Below are 16,737 nucleotides of genomic sequence, written 5' to 3' on the forward strand. Positions count from 1 at the left end.
TCTTATTTTGTCAGACTCACATGTACTGCTTCAGGATAGAGTATGTGTTCTTATTTTGTCAGACTCACATGTACTGCTTCAGGATAGAGTAGGTGTGGGGGTTTTTTTTTCACTTGGAAAAAACTGAACCATTATTCAAGTTAACAAATGATTTTTCTCTTGAAGCATCTAAGAATACTGTTATTAAAACCAATGTTATTTAAGTGTTTGTAAAAGTTCTTCTGCTAATGGAGTCAGCACATTAACAACTATTGCTTTACTTTATGTACATGTACAAGAAAACTTGGAATTGAAAATGAGTGAAATTAACTTAAAGGAGCAGTCATTTGATCTAAATCAGAGAGAGACTGAACTATGGTCCCTGGGCCACTGTTTGTGTCAATAAAGCTTTATTGGCACATAGCCACACTCACTCACGTATGTGTTAGCAAATGGTGATTTTGCGCTAGAGCAGTAGAGGTGGGTAGTGGCAACAGTGCTCATATGCCCACAGAATCGAAGATATTTACTACATGGCTCTGCAGGTAAGTTTGCCAAATGCTAATCTATCTTTTGCAGTTCTACATGTTAAATTACCTTTTTCAGGTGCTTCTTAAAAGAACAAATTTTCAGAAATTCCATGGTTGTCCAGTGGTTAGGACTTGGTGCTTTCACTGTCATGGCATGGGTTCAACCCCTGGTTGGGGAACTTAGATCCTGCAAGCTGTGTGGTGTGTCCAATAACAAAACAAAACTCATTCAAGTAGATAATCCTTTTAGCTTTCTGTCCTCTGCTTTTCACACAGGCAGTATTATCAGTGCTCCCCACCCCCTCACTTTGAATGGCAGGTGCCAGCTAGCATTTTGAACAAGTTACTTATTCATAACCAACTTCTTAGAGAAATGGAGCTTAACTTTTAGTTAAACAAACACTTTCACCTCTTTTAGAGCACTGCAACCAAAACTGTATTACAGTTTATTACAAATTTTTTGTGTTACCAAAGAGTAAAATAAACAATTAAGGATTTATACCATATAATAAAAAAGTTTTGTAGCAAGAGCCATGAAACTACTCTGTGGTGGGATTACTCAGGCCCTGTCCCTACCACACAGGTAACATCTACTCACCACCTGTCATTTCTGATGTCTCCCACTGACCCAGAGGGAGGTCTGGCAGCTGAACGCATCTCCTAAGTTGAGTGCATGGGCCTCAGTGCAATGAGCTGGTCAGACACGTGGCCGGGAGGGACAGGGGCCTGGAATACTTCCACCACTTGGCACCAAGAGTCACCCGTCCCTCATGGCACATGTCTCAGCCTGTTTCCCTTTAGCAGAGAGCACTCACGTAGCCCTCAAAAGGGAGGTGTGGGTGGGAGGGGGGACTGGGATGGGGAATACATGTAAATCCACGGCTAATTCATTTCAATGTATGACAAAAACCACTGCAATGATGTAAAGTAATTAGCATCCAGCTAATGAAAATAAGTGGAAAAAAAAAAAAAGGGAGGTGTAAGTTGCCTTGCTTCAGGACAGGATTGGGAAAGGGCCAGGTTGTCGCTGATTGGTCTTCTTTCTGATTTAACCATGTGGTAAGGTGAGAACTACCTTCTCTGAACACACATCTTCCACCCCATCAGGTAGGACCATGGTGAAGGCTGGAAGAACAAAGTGGAGGTCACTAAACTGATGGCAGGTTAGCTGAAGGCAGTCGCCAATGATCACTTTGTTGAAAGGTCCTCAATAGACATTAGCAGGACAGGATGCCAGGACCACAGGTGTGACCTGCAGCTGTCCTCTGTTCTTCAGTAACAACACAAGCAGAGGGAAAAGCTAAACCTTAAACATCACCAACATTCAACATTCCGCTGGCACTTTGGGGCCGTGAAACTCGACTTAGAGATCAGATTCACTCTCGCCCTCACTTCATTGCCGTTTCCACCACTGTCTCTGACAGTGAATGCCACCAGCATATAAAGCAGCCTGTAAAAATTTGATCTCAGCTTAGTTGTTTTTTTTTTAAACACAGCATCTTAAATATTCACTTTTTGTTTATTCTGCTGCTCTAATCTGCTGAGATAGAATCATAACTACTCGTTCGATTACATCCTACTCTTTTCTTCCTTCATTGTTCACACACTGAATATTTTATTTCCACTAAGTCTGAGCACTGTACAAAGGGCAGGGACATGATGGTCAATGAGGAAGCACACACCGGGAACTTGGGCAGCCCTGTCAGCATGTGGGGCATTGTCTTCATCTGCGTCACCCGGAAGAAAAAGGTGCTTTCACTGTGACTCCATTCCTGGTGTTGTGTTAGAATGGCAGTAGCTTCTGACTTGAGATTTTTCATCCGCTTCAAGCAGTCTTTTGCTTCCTCCATCCCCACCCCATTTTGGAGCAGTTTTTGGAGCTCGCCCGGGAGGTCCGGCACTATGGATATGTACAGCTGGAACCCTGCACCTGTGACCACCCAGAACCGGGCTGCCAGGCCCTTCTTTCCGTTGGCAATAATGAGATCAGCTGCTGCATAACCCTGCCTGATAACCAGACCCTGGACGTCATTTTCCAGATGGACAGAGTGAAGTGCTGGCAGGTCACTTTCCTTGTGAGTATCTTGGCACCTTGCCTTTCTCATCATTTAAAGCCTTCATCCATGATTTTAAAAATCCTAGTGTTCTTGGATGACAGTGTTGGTATGGGGGAGACAGGTTTGCCATTTGAATCAGTACCTTGAATGGACTGGCATCTAAGCCACAGTAAGCATCATAAAATCCCATGGACAGAGAAGCCTGGTGGGCTACAGTCCATGGGGTTGCAAAGGGTCGGACAGGACTGAGCATGCACAAAGCATCACCTAGTAGTAAAACCTACCTATTATCCGCTACAAGTTCCTCACTCTTGCTGTAGAGACACTCATCTTCTCACCTTCCAACAGCAGACTTCTCTACTGCTTGAAGGATATCTAAAGTAATAACAAAACATGTAGAGATAACAGCTACCATTTACTGAACACTTAATATGTGCTCAGTACCAAGATCTCTATGCTTGGAAACTGGATGCTGCCCAGCAGAGCTATTCTTTTTTTAATTTTTAAAAAATTAATTTATTTTAATTGGAGGATAATTACTTTACAATATTGTGATGGCTCTTGCCATACATCAACACGAATCAGCCACAGATATACATGTGTCCCCCCATCCTGACCCCCCCCCCTCCCACCTCCCTCCCCACCCTATCCCTCTAGGTTGTCCCAGAGCAGTAGCTTTGGGTGCCCGGCTTCATGCTTCAAGCTTGCACTGGTGGTGTAATTTACATATGGTAACATACATGTTTCAGTGCTACTCTTTCAGATCATCCCACCCTCGCCTTCTCCCACAGAGTCCAAAGTTCTGTCCTTCACACCTGTGTCTCTTTTGCTCCCCTGCCTGTAGGATCATTGTTACCATCTTTCTAAATTCCACATGTATGCATTAATATACAGTATTTGTCTTTCTCTTGCTGACCTACTTCACTGTGTATAATAAGCTCTGGTTTCATCCACCTCATTAGAACTGACTCAAATGTGTTCTTTTTTTTTTTTTAAAGCTGAGTAATATTTCATTGTGTGTATGTAACACAACTTTCCTATCTATTCATCTGCCAATGGACATCTAGGTTGCTTCCATGTCCTAGCTATTGTAAATAGTCCAGCAGAGCTATTCGTAAGGATCTCTGGCGTCACACCTGCATTGCCATGTCCTTCCAAGAGAGAGCTTTCTGACTAGACTTACTGAGTGCTGACTTTGTACCAGGTGCTATGCTAGGCCATGACACATACGCTATTTAATTAAGTTCTTTTTTTTTCATTAAGAGGAAAACAAAGGTCAATATTTATAAGAAGTAATTAGCATTTCTTAATTACGTTCTTAAATATAACCCAGTGAGCTAAGAGGCATTATCCCATTTACACAGGAAATGGAGATTAATGATAGAGGACAAACGCTACTAAAGCAACCGTGACAGCCAACTACTAAATCCATGAAGCCCATGGGGATTTTTTTAGCTGGCTCAGTACTAGGCCTGTCTGCAGCATTTGATATGTCAACCATGTCTTCCTTTTCACAGCTCCCCCTGCTTCCTCCTTTAATTTTTGTGGGCTGCCTCTCCATCTGACCACTCCTGAAATGCTGGTGTTTCCTGGGGTTCCATTTCTAGACTCTCTCCTCTACTTATCTCCTGAAGTCAGTTTCCCAGATGACTGTCAACAGGTCCAGTATTTCCTACCGCATTCTTGACATCTTCACCAAGTGATTCACAGATACCTCAAACTCAGCCTTTTTCCAAACTGGACCTATCCTTTCCCATATGCCCAACCTAGGGTTCTTCCTCCTATGTTCCCTATCTTGGTAAATGGGACTTCCACCACCACCCCTGGTTGCCAAACCAGCAATCTTGAAATTATCCCTAACTTTTCTCTTATCTTACATTTTTAATTGCTGATGTAGACCTATCTGTTCTACGACACTGATGGTGGTGGTGGTGTTCAGCTGCTAAGTCATGTCCGACTCTTTGCAACCCCATGGACTGCAGCATGCCAGGCTTCCCTGTCCTTCACTGTCTTCTGGAGTTTGCTCACATTCATGTCCACTGAGTTGATGATGCTATCTAACCATCTCATCCTCTGCTGGCCCTTTCTCCTTTTGCCTTCTGTCTTTCCCAGCATCAGGGTCTTCTCCAGTGAGTCGGCTCTTCACATCATCCTATGGCACTGCTGACCTTCAAGATCCTCCTTTTCTCTCTGCCCTCACGTCTTGATCTCAACATTTGCTGCCTAGATGAAATCCCATGGCCTCCTAACCCTTCTCACTGCCCCACTCTTTCCCTCTTGGGGTCAGAAGAAAAAATCATATGATTTCAGTCCCTTTATGGGAACTTGTTTTGTGGCCAATGTTTGGTATATCTTGAAATGTTCAGCATGCACTTGAGAAGACTGTAGATGCTGCCACTCTTAAGAATGCATATGTTGCCCTAACTCTAACTCTAGAAATATCGATTAAGTCAAGTGGTTAATGACGTTCAAGTCTCCTCTATCCTTACACATTTCTCTCTACTTGTTCTATCAGCTATTGTAAGGAGTGTTAAAATCTTCAAATATAATTGTAGATTTGTCCATTTCTTTAAATTTTGTCAGTTTTTTCCTTCTTGTCTTCTATAGATTATTTTATTATTTAGACATTCATTTGTTCCATTGTTTTTTTAGCCACACCTTTTAAATTTATGGTTACTTAAGAGTATTTAATATACATCTTTTTAACTTATTACAGTCTACTTTTGAATATTACATCATTTCACAAGAAGTTTAAAAACCTTACAACAGTGTACCTCTGCCCCTTCTGTCCTTTGTGGTATTTGTTGCCATACATTATTTCTGCATATATTATAAACCTCATACTGTTATAATTATTTTTGCTTTCAACAGTTAATTACTTTTTAATAATTTTGATATAATTATAGATTCATATGTAGTTGAAAGAAATGGTACAGAGATTTTGCATATACTTTACACACTTTTCTTCAATTATTACATCTTTCAAAACCAGAGTACAGTATCACCACTTAGGCTATTAACATTGATTACAATGAAGAATCAAGACATTTCCATCATCTCAAGGATCCTTCATGTTGGCTTCTTATAGCTGCATCCACTTACTCCCACTCTCATCCTTCCTGAACCCTTGGCAACACTAATCTGTTTGCTATTTTCATATTGTATCATTTCAAGAATATTATATAAAACTTTTGGAAGTAATGGATATATTTATGACTTGATTGTGGTGATCATTTCATGGATGTGCATATGTCCAAACTCTTCAATTGTGTACATTAAATATATGCAGTTTTTTTGCACACCAATTATAACCTCAGTTAGAAAAAACAAACACACACACATAAAACAAGGTTATGCATCGGTCAGTTGATGAAGATATTGTGACCAGAGGTTCACAAGAGCCTAAACCTCTATTTCCCCTTGGACTCTGTGTCAGAACTCAACAATGCAGTGTTTATGGTAACTATAGGTCATAGCTAGTGTAAACAACAAGAATTGACTGTGTTTAGGAGGTAAACATAAATAAAAACAAGGAATTTGTTACCTTAAAAAATAAAAGAAAGTTACACGAATATAATCACACAGTATGTAGTCTGGGATTTTTTTACTCAGCATAATTCTTTGGAAATTCATTCAGCTTGGTGTGTATATAGCAATAGTTTGTTGCTTTTTGCAGCTGAACAGTATTCCATGATATAGAATAGCCACGTTTTTTAAACATTCACCCAAAGAAAAATATCTGGTTGTTTCCAGTTATTAGCTATTATGAATAAAGTGTCTATAAATATTCATTTATAGGTTTTTGTCTGAGCACAAGTTTTCATTTCTCTGGAATAAATGCCTAGGAGTGCAATTGCTGGAAGTTTAATTTTTTAAGAAACTGCCAAATTGTTTTCAAGGGAGCTGTGCCAATTTATTATATGTTCCCACCAGTGATGTGTGAGCAACCAGTCTCTCCACTTTCTCAGCAGCATTTGGTACTGTCATTATTTTTTATTTAGTCATCCTGATAAGTGTGTATTGGTATTCAATTGTGATTTTAATTTGCCTTTCCCTCATGGCTAACGATACTGAACATCTTTTCATGTGCTTATTTACCATCTGGGTATCTTCTTAGGTGATATGTCTTCATAATTTCTCCCATTTTCCAATTGGATTTTTTGTTTACTATTGAGTTTTGAGAGCACTTACATTCTAGATATTAGTCCTTTTTTGGATATGTGGCTTGCTAGTATTTTCCCTCACTTTGTAGTTTTTCATTCTCTTCACAGGGTCTTTTGCAGAGCAAAAGACTTTTAATTTCGATGAAGCTGTTTTTCTTTATTGTGTTTTTGGTGTCAAGTCTAAATTCTTTGCCAAACCCTAAATCCTGAAGAATTTTTCCCAAGGTGTTTTGTTTTGTTTTTTCCTAAAGGTTTCATAGGTATAGGTTATACATTTAAATCCATGAGCTGTTTTGAGTAAATTTTCACGTAAGGTGTGAAATTTAGAGCAAAGTTCCCTTTTTTGCCTATGGAAGTCCAATTGCTCCAGGACCATTAGTTGCAAAGGCTATCTTTCTTCAATTGAATTGCTGTCGTATCTTTGTAAAAAATCAGTTGGGCACATTTGTGTGGGTCTAGTTCTGTTCCATTGATCTTTGTGTAGACACACAGAGGGAGGCCTAGATCCCTCTACCAATACCACATCATCATTCTCTTCTTCTGTAACAGCTTTATCAAGATATTATTCACATTCCACACAATATAAAGTGTACAACTCAGTAGTATTCAGTATATTCAGAGTTGTGTAACCATCACCACAATCAATTTTAGAATACCTCAAAAAGAAGCTCCATACCCTTTATTTGTTACTTCTTTGCCACCAGGCCTCGGAAACCACTAATTTACTTTCTCCCTCTATAGATTTGCCTGTTCTGAATAGCATATTAATGGAATCATACATGGTGTTTGTGACTGTTTTTTGGGGAGGGAAACCCAAACAGAGACCAGAGGTCTTGAGAAGTTGAGAAGAAAGAGATAAAAATTTGTGAAGTGATGGATAGAATTTATGGGATAAAAGAGTAAAGACAAGGGTTTTACATAGAGCAATAGCTCTAGAGAGCACCTTTCAAATCCTTTGGCTAAATAATGATTTGTGCATGTGTGGGTGATGCACAAATTTGCATCTGGGAAGTCTGGGGAAAAAAACCACTGAAAAGCAGCCAGTTGAACAAGTCCAAAAGCAGGTTGAACAATTAAAAAAAGACATACTGATAGTTTTACTTAACATAATGTTTCCAGGGTTCATCCTTGTTTTAGGATATATCTGTACTTTATTCCTTTTTATGGTCAAATAATATTCCATTGTATGGATATATCTACTTATCCATCAATGGTTGTTTCTACCTTTTGACTGCTATGAATTATGCTACTATAAACATTTGTGCATATGTTTTTTTTTTTTTATGTGGACATAGGTTTTCATTTCTCTTGGGTATATACCGAAGAGTGGAATTGCTGGTAATTCTACCATAGTGATTAACTTTTATGGTTAACTTTTTGAGGAAAGTCCAGACTGTCATTCACTGTGTCTTCTCCATTTTACATCCCCACCAGCAGCATAAGAGGATTCCACTTTCCCCATATCCTTGCCAGTACTTGTTATTATCTGATTTTTTTTCTTTTTTAAATATGGCCATTCTAATGGATGTAAAGTGGTATCTCGCTGTGGTTTTGTTTCAGTCTTTTTTTCTCTCTGTGCTTAATTTTGGGTAGTTTCTGTTGTCATGATTTCAAGGTCATCAATCCTCTGTAGCAAGTAATGTGTGTCTTTCCATCCATTATATTTTTATTTCTACTATTATACATTATTTGTCATCTCTAGAAAGTCCATTAAGGTCGTTTTTATATCTCCCATTTCTCTCCTTATCATGCTATTTTTTCTAAATTTTTGATTTTATGGAGCATATTTAAAATAACTGTTTTTATATTGTGGTCTACTAATTCCATCAGCTCTGACATTTCTATTGATTGATTTTTCTCCTGTTTGCAAAGTACACTTATCTCATACTTTGCACACCAGGTAATTTATTATGGTATGCCAAACACTGTGAATTTTACATTGTTGAATGCTGGATTTTATTGTATTCCTTTAAAGAAAATTGGATTTTGTTCTGTCACACAATTTAATTACTTGGAATTAGTTTTATTTTTTGAGACTTTGCTTTTAAGCTTTCTTAAGGCAAGTCAAGAGCAGTCTGGAGGACTAATTTAGTACTTTGCTTAATAGCTGCCATAGTTAGAACTCTGAGTCTTGTTTATTATGTTATCTCTACTCTGGTTGATAGAAACCATTTCCAGGCTGGTTTAAGAGCTTTGGAATTGTTCAACCTGCTGCTTTTCAGTGGTTCTTTCTGCAGACTTCCCAGATGCAAATTTGTGCATCTCCCACACATGCACAAATCATTATTTAGCCAAAAGATTTGAAAGGTGCTCTCTGGAGCTCTTGCTCTGTATAAAACCTTTGTCTTTAGTCTTCTATCCCATTCTAACCACCACTTCACAGAGTTTTGTCTCTTTCTCACCAACTTAGCAAGACCTCTGGACTCTGGGTTTCCCTCCCTGTATTGAATCTTGGAAACTCCTCCAGGCAGTAAACTGGGTGACTACAGGGCTCACCTTTCTTGTTTTCTGCTTCTCAGGGTTGACAGTTCTGCATTCTCTGCTGTTCTATGTCTGAAAACAGCTGTTTCTCAGTTCATTTTTTTACATTGATGTTACCAGACTCATAGTTCTAAAATACAAATTTGTGTTATTATTCAGCTTTTAAAATCTTTTGACAAATGGCCTGTTGCCCTTAAGATAAAGTTCAGACTCCTTCACTTAGCTTGTAAAACTTGTAACAGCCACTGCTCTTTTCCTAGCAAATAGTAGAAACCAATACTTCTGGCTCTAGTGGGGGAGGGGTGGGGGGAAGGAGTTATTAGAAGGATATGAGATAATACACTGATTTAAAGGAAAGGGTGAAAAAAAAAAAAAAGACTGAAATAGAGGCTCAGGATAACCAGGAACCAGAGGAACTCAAGATTTCTAGAAATCAGGGATTCTTTATCAGGATCTGCTCTTTGGATCCTTCTGCCCTGGAATCGAATGAGAGACCCAGAGTATTTATCCAGTTGGCTTGAGCTTGGGTCACCTGCCACCCTCCAAGAGGGCAGCATTTCCTGACTGTCCTAGCTTGAGACCCACAGTGAAAGGTTTTTCCCAAGGGAATTTGAAACCTAGTACCAGAAGAAAAACGATCGATGCTGTAAAGCAAAAATCACAGGTGCTTCCTACCAGGCTTCCGGGCTCTGGCCCTGCCCTTCCTCTCTCAGCCCCCATCCATCACAGCGAATGGTTCAGCCACACTCCAGTGCACCAGGCTTCCTCATGAATCTGCACTTATTTTGTCTTCTTCCAGAAACCACTGGTTACCGCCATACCCCCTCCCCTCAAAAAAACACCCAACAAACTTGGATAATTTCTTCTTCTGCTCAGATAACACCCTCCCTCCACTCTCGCTCCCCCCAGAACTTCCTTTAACTCCTAGTCTAGATTAAATGTCCATCCTGTTCACTTCCATAGACCTGTTTGCTTCCCTTATAATACTTATATAGAACTATGATGATTTATTGTACTTTCATGGCTCCCCAAAAGACTGATAGTGTCTTGGGAATAGGGACATTCTCACTTGTTTTGACATTTTGTGCAGCATATAAGAGCCATTTAAATGCCTGCTGAATGTCAAGTAATATCTTTTCCTTTGTAGGGGACTCTGCTGGATACAGATGGGCCACAACAAACTCTCAGCCAGAACTTAGAGCTCAGATTTCAGTACTGCGAGGATAGTCACTGGCGGTGGTTTGTTATTTACACCAAACAGGTAAGTTCTCACGGCAGAGCAGGAAGACCTTCAGTGCTAAATGCTCTCTTGCATGCTGGTGTGGACAAAGCACCTTGCCCTAACCCAAGTGGAGCAGAATAGTAGAGTATGCCACACATGCGCTTTTAGGCCTGTAATACCATTTATTTGTTTTGGTTTTGTTTTATTTTGTGGTTGTTCAGTTGCTAAGTCAGGTCCTACTCTTTGCGGCCCCGCAGACTGCAGCACGCCAGTCTTCCCTGTCCTTCACTGTCTCCCAGAGTTTGCTCAGACTTGTGTCCATTGAGTCGGTGATGCCATCTAACCAACTCATCCTCCACTGCCCTCTTCTCCTTTTGTCTTCAGTCTTTCCCAGCATCGGGGTATTTTCCAGTGGGCCAGCTCTCAGACTTGTTTTATTTTACTCGTCACCAAAGCTTTACTATAAATTAGAAATAAATTTATTTACCAAGTAACAGAAGGCTCAACTATCAGTGACTTAGACCGTGGATTAGTTAACTTCTCGAGGAATCAACAATGGTAAACATTTTAGGTTTTCAGGCTCATATGGTCTCTGTTGCAACTACTTAACTCTATTGTTGTAGCCAAAAGAAGCCACAGATAATATGTAAACAAATGGGTATAGTTGTGTTCCAATAAAACCTTATTTATAAACACAAGTGGATGGGGCGAGATTTGTTTGCCAGCCTCTGGCTTATACAATACAAATTTTTATCATCTCACTTAGTAAGAATACTAGAGGGAGATGTTGGCATCCCTATAATTCTTTTGGCGTTTTCCAAGTAGATAAAAGCAGAAGTCATACCTCAGAACCACCCCCCTCAACCCCCCAGTAGACTTTCCATTTTGTCTTACTGGCCAGAACTGGGTCACATGAGCACTCCTAGCTTCAAGGGAGTCTGGCTTCAAGGGAATCTGGGAAGCAAGCATTTATCATAGAGGAACAGGATTCATAACCAACTTAGGATAAGCATGAGTCATTGCCTAGAGCTGGGTACTTTGTCATTCTCAAATCAGGGTTCTGTTACTAGGGAAGGAGGAACAATGGCTTTTGGGTAGCAATAGTTAAATCCGAAGTAAATGTGAAATACTTTAAATAAAAAATCCATTAAAAATTAATTTTCTATATGCCAGATCCAATTGGAAATTCTTTTTTACTTAGCTAACTTAAACTATTTCAATTTGGAGTCAAAGCTGCAAGTGTTCTAAAACAAAACCAAAATATCAAAGTAATCTTTGCATCAACATTATATTCAACTTGAGTACCTGGTGTGCATGCTCAGGCTCACTTGCTCAGACTCCTCTGTCCATGGGATTTTCCAGGCAAAAATACTGGAGCAGGTTGCCATGCCCTCCTCCAGGGGATCTTCCTGACCCAGGGATCGAACCCACGTCTCCTGCAGTGGCAGGCGAATTCTTTACCACTGCGCCTGGTGATCACATTCAGTTCTGTGTTCCATGCAGCATTCCAGTTTTAGGCAACCAAAGCTCAGTTTTAACTCTCCACTAGTACAGTTCTGATCAAGAGATAATAGATATCCAAGTCCTCTGAAAAACAAAGTACAAAATCAAAATCCCAGGTTGAAGAAATGGTCCCCCAGGTTCACCTTAAATATAAAACATCCTTAGGGAAGTGATAGGATGGTTTGCTGAGGCAAGATCTGCAGTCACGTGGAAACACACAGAGAGATTTTGGCAGCAAAACCACCCCCTTCCCTCCGAATGCTAAGTGCGGTAGTTAAATTTTATTATGGTCTTTTAATCTAGTCTGTACAAATGAGTTTAAGCCACTAAGGAGAGGTGCAATAAACACCCTTTGAAAAGAGTCCTAGTGAGGTCTTACTTTCTTTGGAGTGTGGATTTATCGATGTGCACCCAAGGGCTACTTCTGCAAAAGGCAGAAATGTGGTTTGTGTGCCTTGCAAATACAAAAAGCAGGCTTGGCCCGACTTTTTCCTGGACCCTTTAAATGGATGCTTAGTCCCTTTATATACATACAGTAAGACTTACTGATTTACTCATTTTATTTTTTGGCTGTGGTGGGTCTCTGTTGCTGCACGTGGGCTTTCTCTTGTTGCAGGGAGCAGTGCTCTGGCTTCTCGCTGCGGCAGCTTCTCTTGTTGCCGAGCACAGACTCTAGGCACATGGGCTTCAGTACGTTGTATAGGCGTGTGGAATCAGTCTGCACCTTGTGGGACACCATTAAACACCCCTCCTAGCTGCATCGGCTCAGGGTTTGCTGTCATTTATCTATTTCGTCCCCTGATGTCGCATAGGTGACATATATGCACAGATAATAGGGCTCGTTCTTCGCTAAAGCAGGAAGGAAGCTTTGTTTCTGTGCATAAATTCTCACATCCGTGACTCTTTTCCTTATTGGTGGCAGCCGTTTCTTTCCCCTCTTTTCTCTCTGCTTAAAATGCAACCCAGCTCTGTAAAACTTTGAAACGCCCCCTCTGTGTAGCCCCTTCGCCCTCTAGCTCTGCTTTCTGTATCCCATCCTCCAAAAGCTCTCTACATCAGCTGCCGCTGGAACCTGAACTTTCCCTCCCTCTCCCCTCTCCTCCTCCCTGTCAACCCCTCACCCCAAGTTCAGGGGCCATCCTTGAGCACAAGTTTATGCTAAAGTTCTCTAGCCTCAAGCTTTGAGCTCGTGTTGTCTGAAACCTCAGTGGGGCTGAATGAGAAATGAACAGTCCAAGAGTTGAGAGAAGAAAAAAGAGGGGGGAAAACATCTGTGGGAAAGGAGCAAAAGGAAATCACAGGGGAAACTTAAGTTTGGCACATGGGATAAAGTTCCTAGAGAAAGGAAAACCCCAGCTGTTGTGCACCAAGATGTGTATGACGTGTGTCTTGCCACTAGCAGTGATGAGCCAATGATAAGCCACAGGTGGTGTTAGGGGCAATGGTCAATCTTAACAGAATGACTAAAAATACCAGGAAAATTAAAAAAGGGAGAAAAACGACTGATTTTGTCTTCAGTTCAGTAAGAGCCATAAAGTGCTAATATATCCTTTCAAACAGATTAATATGTATGCCTACTAATAGATCTCCGAATCATTATGTATACAGTTAAATAGAAGATTGACCATCATCATTTGATTTGATTGTGATTAGAAGTGGTTTTTATTATTCTTTGCTCGTAAGACATGAGCTGTTCACAAAGTAATAGAAAAAGAAGGGGGATGTAAGGGAACACTTTTGAAAAAGATTAGTAATGAGATCCTAGTCATTTTTAATCTATCTTTTAAAAAATTTACTGCAAGTATCTCCCTGTAATTGAGAAAATTTATGGTTACTTGCTGGTTACAGCTTATGAAATTAATGAAAGTGAAAGAACTCTAAATTCTTAAAAGCATACTTTTGGAGGACAGGGCACAAACCTGCTTCTCAGTGTGAAGAGGGAAGGAAGAGAATGAAGTCTTTAACTGAGAGAGTTCTTCATTTCTGGGTTTCTTAGGCTTTTTTGCTGAGTAGCTGCTTGAAAAAGATGATCTCAGAAAAGACAGTAAAGCAAGCTGCAGAGAACCCAGAAATGGTGAGTGCTTTTATCTGTGTCTGTGTTTGTTTCCACCATCAGCTGACACTAAATTCCACTGATGAATTTCCCTGGGCCAGCAGCGAGTCTGGCCTTCCAGTTCAGTTCAGTTCAGTTGCTCAGTCGTGTCTGACTCTTTGCGACCCCATGGACTGCAGCACGCCAGGCTTCCCAGTCCTTCACCAACTCCCAGAGCTTGCTTAATCTCACGTCCATCGAGTTGGTGATGCCATGCAACCATCTCATCCTCTGTCGTCCCCTTCTCCTCCCACCTTCAATCTTTCCCAGCATCAGGGTCTTTCAAATCCAGGGACAAACCCAACTGCCCAGAAGTGAGCTTCTCAGCTCTCTGGGAGCTCAGTCTTCAGAATCCAAGCCAATTTCCCAGGGAGAAGCCAGTTGTCCTCGGATTGCTGAGAACTTGCTAACACTCTACTCTGTATCCTTGTATTTCTGCCTTCTCCCAAATGGAAGATTCCAGATTTACCATAAAAGCAATAACATAGACAGAATCAGCATGGCAGGTATGAGCTTAAATAAGCTCTGAAATTTTGTCTCTAGATAGAACTCACAGCTTCTTGATACTTCCACTGTACCAAATTAAAATGCCTTAAGCAGTTTGGAGAAGCCATCGAATAAAAGAAGCTCTCGAGCCTATAATTTTTTCTCAGTGTAAAATTTATTTTTCTTGTCTCCAAATCTTCAATAAAGGCCTAGTTATTCATTGAAAGTGTCCATGCTGGGGCTGTAAAGAGAGTTCCTGAGATTCTAAACTTTCTACTTGCCTTGTCACCACCAGGATACAAGCTTGTCCCAAGTAAGACAGTACAGTTTGATTTTTAAAAATGACATTTATCAACAAAATTCTCTTGTAGGATAACACACTGGGCTTTAAAAATACAACAGAAAATAGTTAAAAACTTTTCCTAATGTTTTTAATTTTGGTGTATTATAAGAAGGCGGATAATACCTTTAGATTAACACTGATCTTTACTTGACTTTGCAGCTTTTTTCCTCAGAAAAATGTTGCATTTTACGCTTACTTTTCTTTCTTCTAGAACTCAAAATATTTTCCCAGGGAGGATAAAATTCACTACCCCTTGGTGTTGGAACACTTCAAAATGTACTAGAGAATAGCAAATCATACCAATAAAACAATCAAGGGTGCTTTTTTCTTTAAAGCATAATAAAATCTAACTTCCTATGGAGGATGGACCCCCTTAGGCCTCAATTTAAATATATGTATATGATAAATATGTATAAACTTAAATATATCATATATCATTTTATATATGTATGTGTATAGAGAGAGAGACAGAGAGAGACAAAAGCAATTAATAAAGCCCCATTAAAGGGGAGAAGTGCTCTCAAATGTGGTTCGATAAAGTGTAAGCTACTTGATGCAGGAAATACTTGTACAATGACTATCTAAAACAGTTTTCTCTACAATAGGAGGAGGTAGTAATCTATTTAAATTTTTCAAGAAAAACAACCACACCATCATATTCCATAGATTTGCATGCAAATTAAAATCTATAATTTATCCTGGTGACTGATAGCAAAATCAGCATGGTAGTCAATAAAACTTGTATTGCCTTATCCAAATACTCATCAAGTTTTATTTTCACAAACTCTTTATTTCTTTCCTTATGTTGGTTCTTAGAAAGGAGTTAAGATTTTTCCTCTGAAAATTGGATGCTGTTGGAATAGTTCACATTTCAAGAGAATGTTGTAGGAAGAGTCCACATTTTAGTCTGGAATTTCATCTATTAATGCAAACCCCTGGGTAGAATGGGACCCTGGAAAGGAGATAGAAAAGACAGATCATCTCTTTGAACTTTGTGGAACTCCTTGCAAAGCACAGTTGATAAGAACAAGTCATTTTATAGAGCTTAAAGTAACCATATAAATGTTACACTGTGACATTTACTTATTTTCTAGGCAAAACATATAAAGCCTGAATTGACACCTATCACTTATAGAAGTCTCATAGACCAAAATGCAGAGGTCTCTAATTTACAAGGCAGAATAAATTCTAAGATTTTATAATTGTGAAGAATCTGGGGAGGGAAAGAAAAACTGAGAAAACTGTAACTAACTGAACCCTATAAATAAAGCAGATGGTCCCTTGAGAGATTAAACAGTACTGTTTTATCCTGGTAAGAAGGAAGAAGTGAAAGAAGAAATTTAGTGCTCACTTAGAGTTAATTAGCTTAGTTAGCTTTAGGCAATGGTTTAAAAAGTTAAGGCTTGAACCACTTATGAAGAGATGATTAAGATCTGAAGTCAAATGAATGTACGAAAGAAAAATGTAGACATGCAGCAAAAAAAAAGTGTTAAATTCTTAAGACAGTGTTAATTGAAAAACCAGAAAGGAGAAAAATGAGTAACATTATTCTTAGAGCTGTGCTCTTATACAAAAACCTAAATTGATTTTTAAAAATATTTTCTACTTTTAACTGGAACAAAAATTAAAGGATTATTTTATTTGAAAATAAAATATATTATTAGGAGTAGTTTTGACTGCCAATAACAAAAGACAAAACAAGACAAAATAAGTGTTTTGGACGAGATAAAAGCTGTTTCTATCGCATCTAAAAGCCCAGAAGCAGGCAGAATGAGGCTGTGATAGTGATTTCATGGTGTCACCAGAGATCTTTCTGCTCTGCCAGCTTCACTGTGTGGCTTTTACCTCATGCCCAAGATGACTGCAGGAGATCCAGCCATT

The 16,737-nt window shown here is 39.5% G+C and overlaps 1 protein-coding gene across 1 annotated transcript in view; it reads left to right on the forward strand.

Annotated features, from left to right (window-relative positions):
* SNX31 (sorting nexin 31) overlaps nucleotides 1–16,737 on the forward strand; it is a 76,870-nt gene that overhangs the window by 52,932 nt on the left and 7,201 nt on the right. The window contains exons 8-10 of the mRNA XM_070477320.1: nucleotides 2,381–2,584; nucleotides 10,358–10,471; nucleotides 13,932–14,009. Of these exons, the coding sequence (XP_070333421.1) occupies nucleotides 2,381–2,584; nucleotides 10,358–10,471; nucleotides 13,932–14,009 (396 nt within the window). The remainder of the gene's footprint in view (nucleotides 1–2,380; nucleotides 2,585–10,357; nucleotides 10,472–13,931; nucleotides 14,010–16,737) is intronic.

The sequence above is a fragment of the Odocoileus virginianus genome, chromosome 15 (genome assembly GCF_023699985.2).
Source record: "Odocoileus virginianus isolate 20LAN1187 ecotype Illinois chromosome 15, Ovbor_1.2, whole genome shotgun sequence".
In the NCBI taxonomy this organism is placed as follows: domain Eukaryota; kingdom Metazoa; phylum Chordata; class Mammalia; order Artiodactyla; family Cervidae; genus Odocoileus; species Odocoileus virginianus.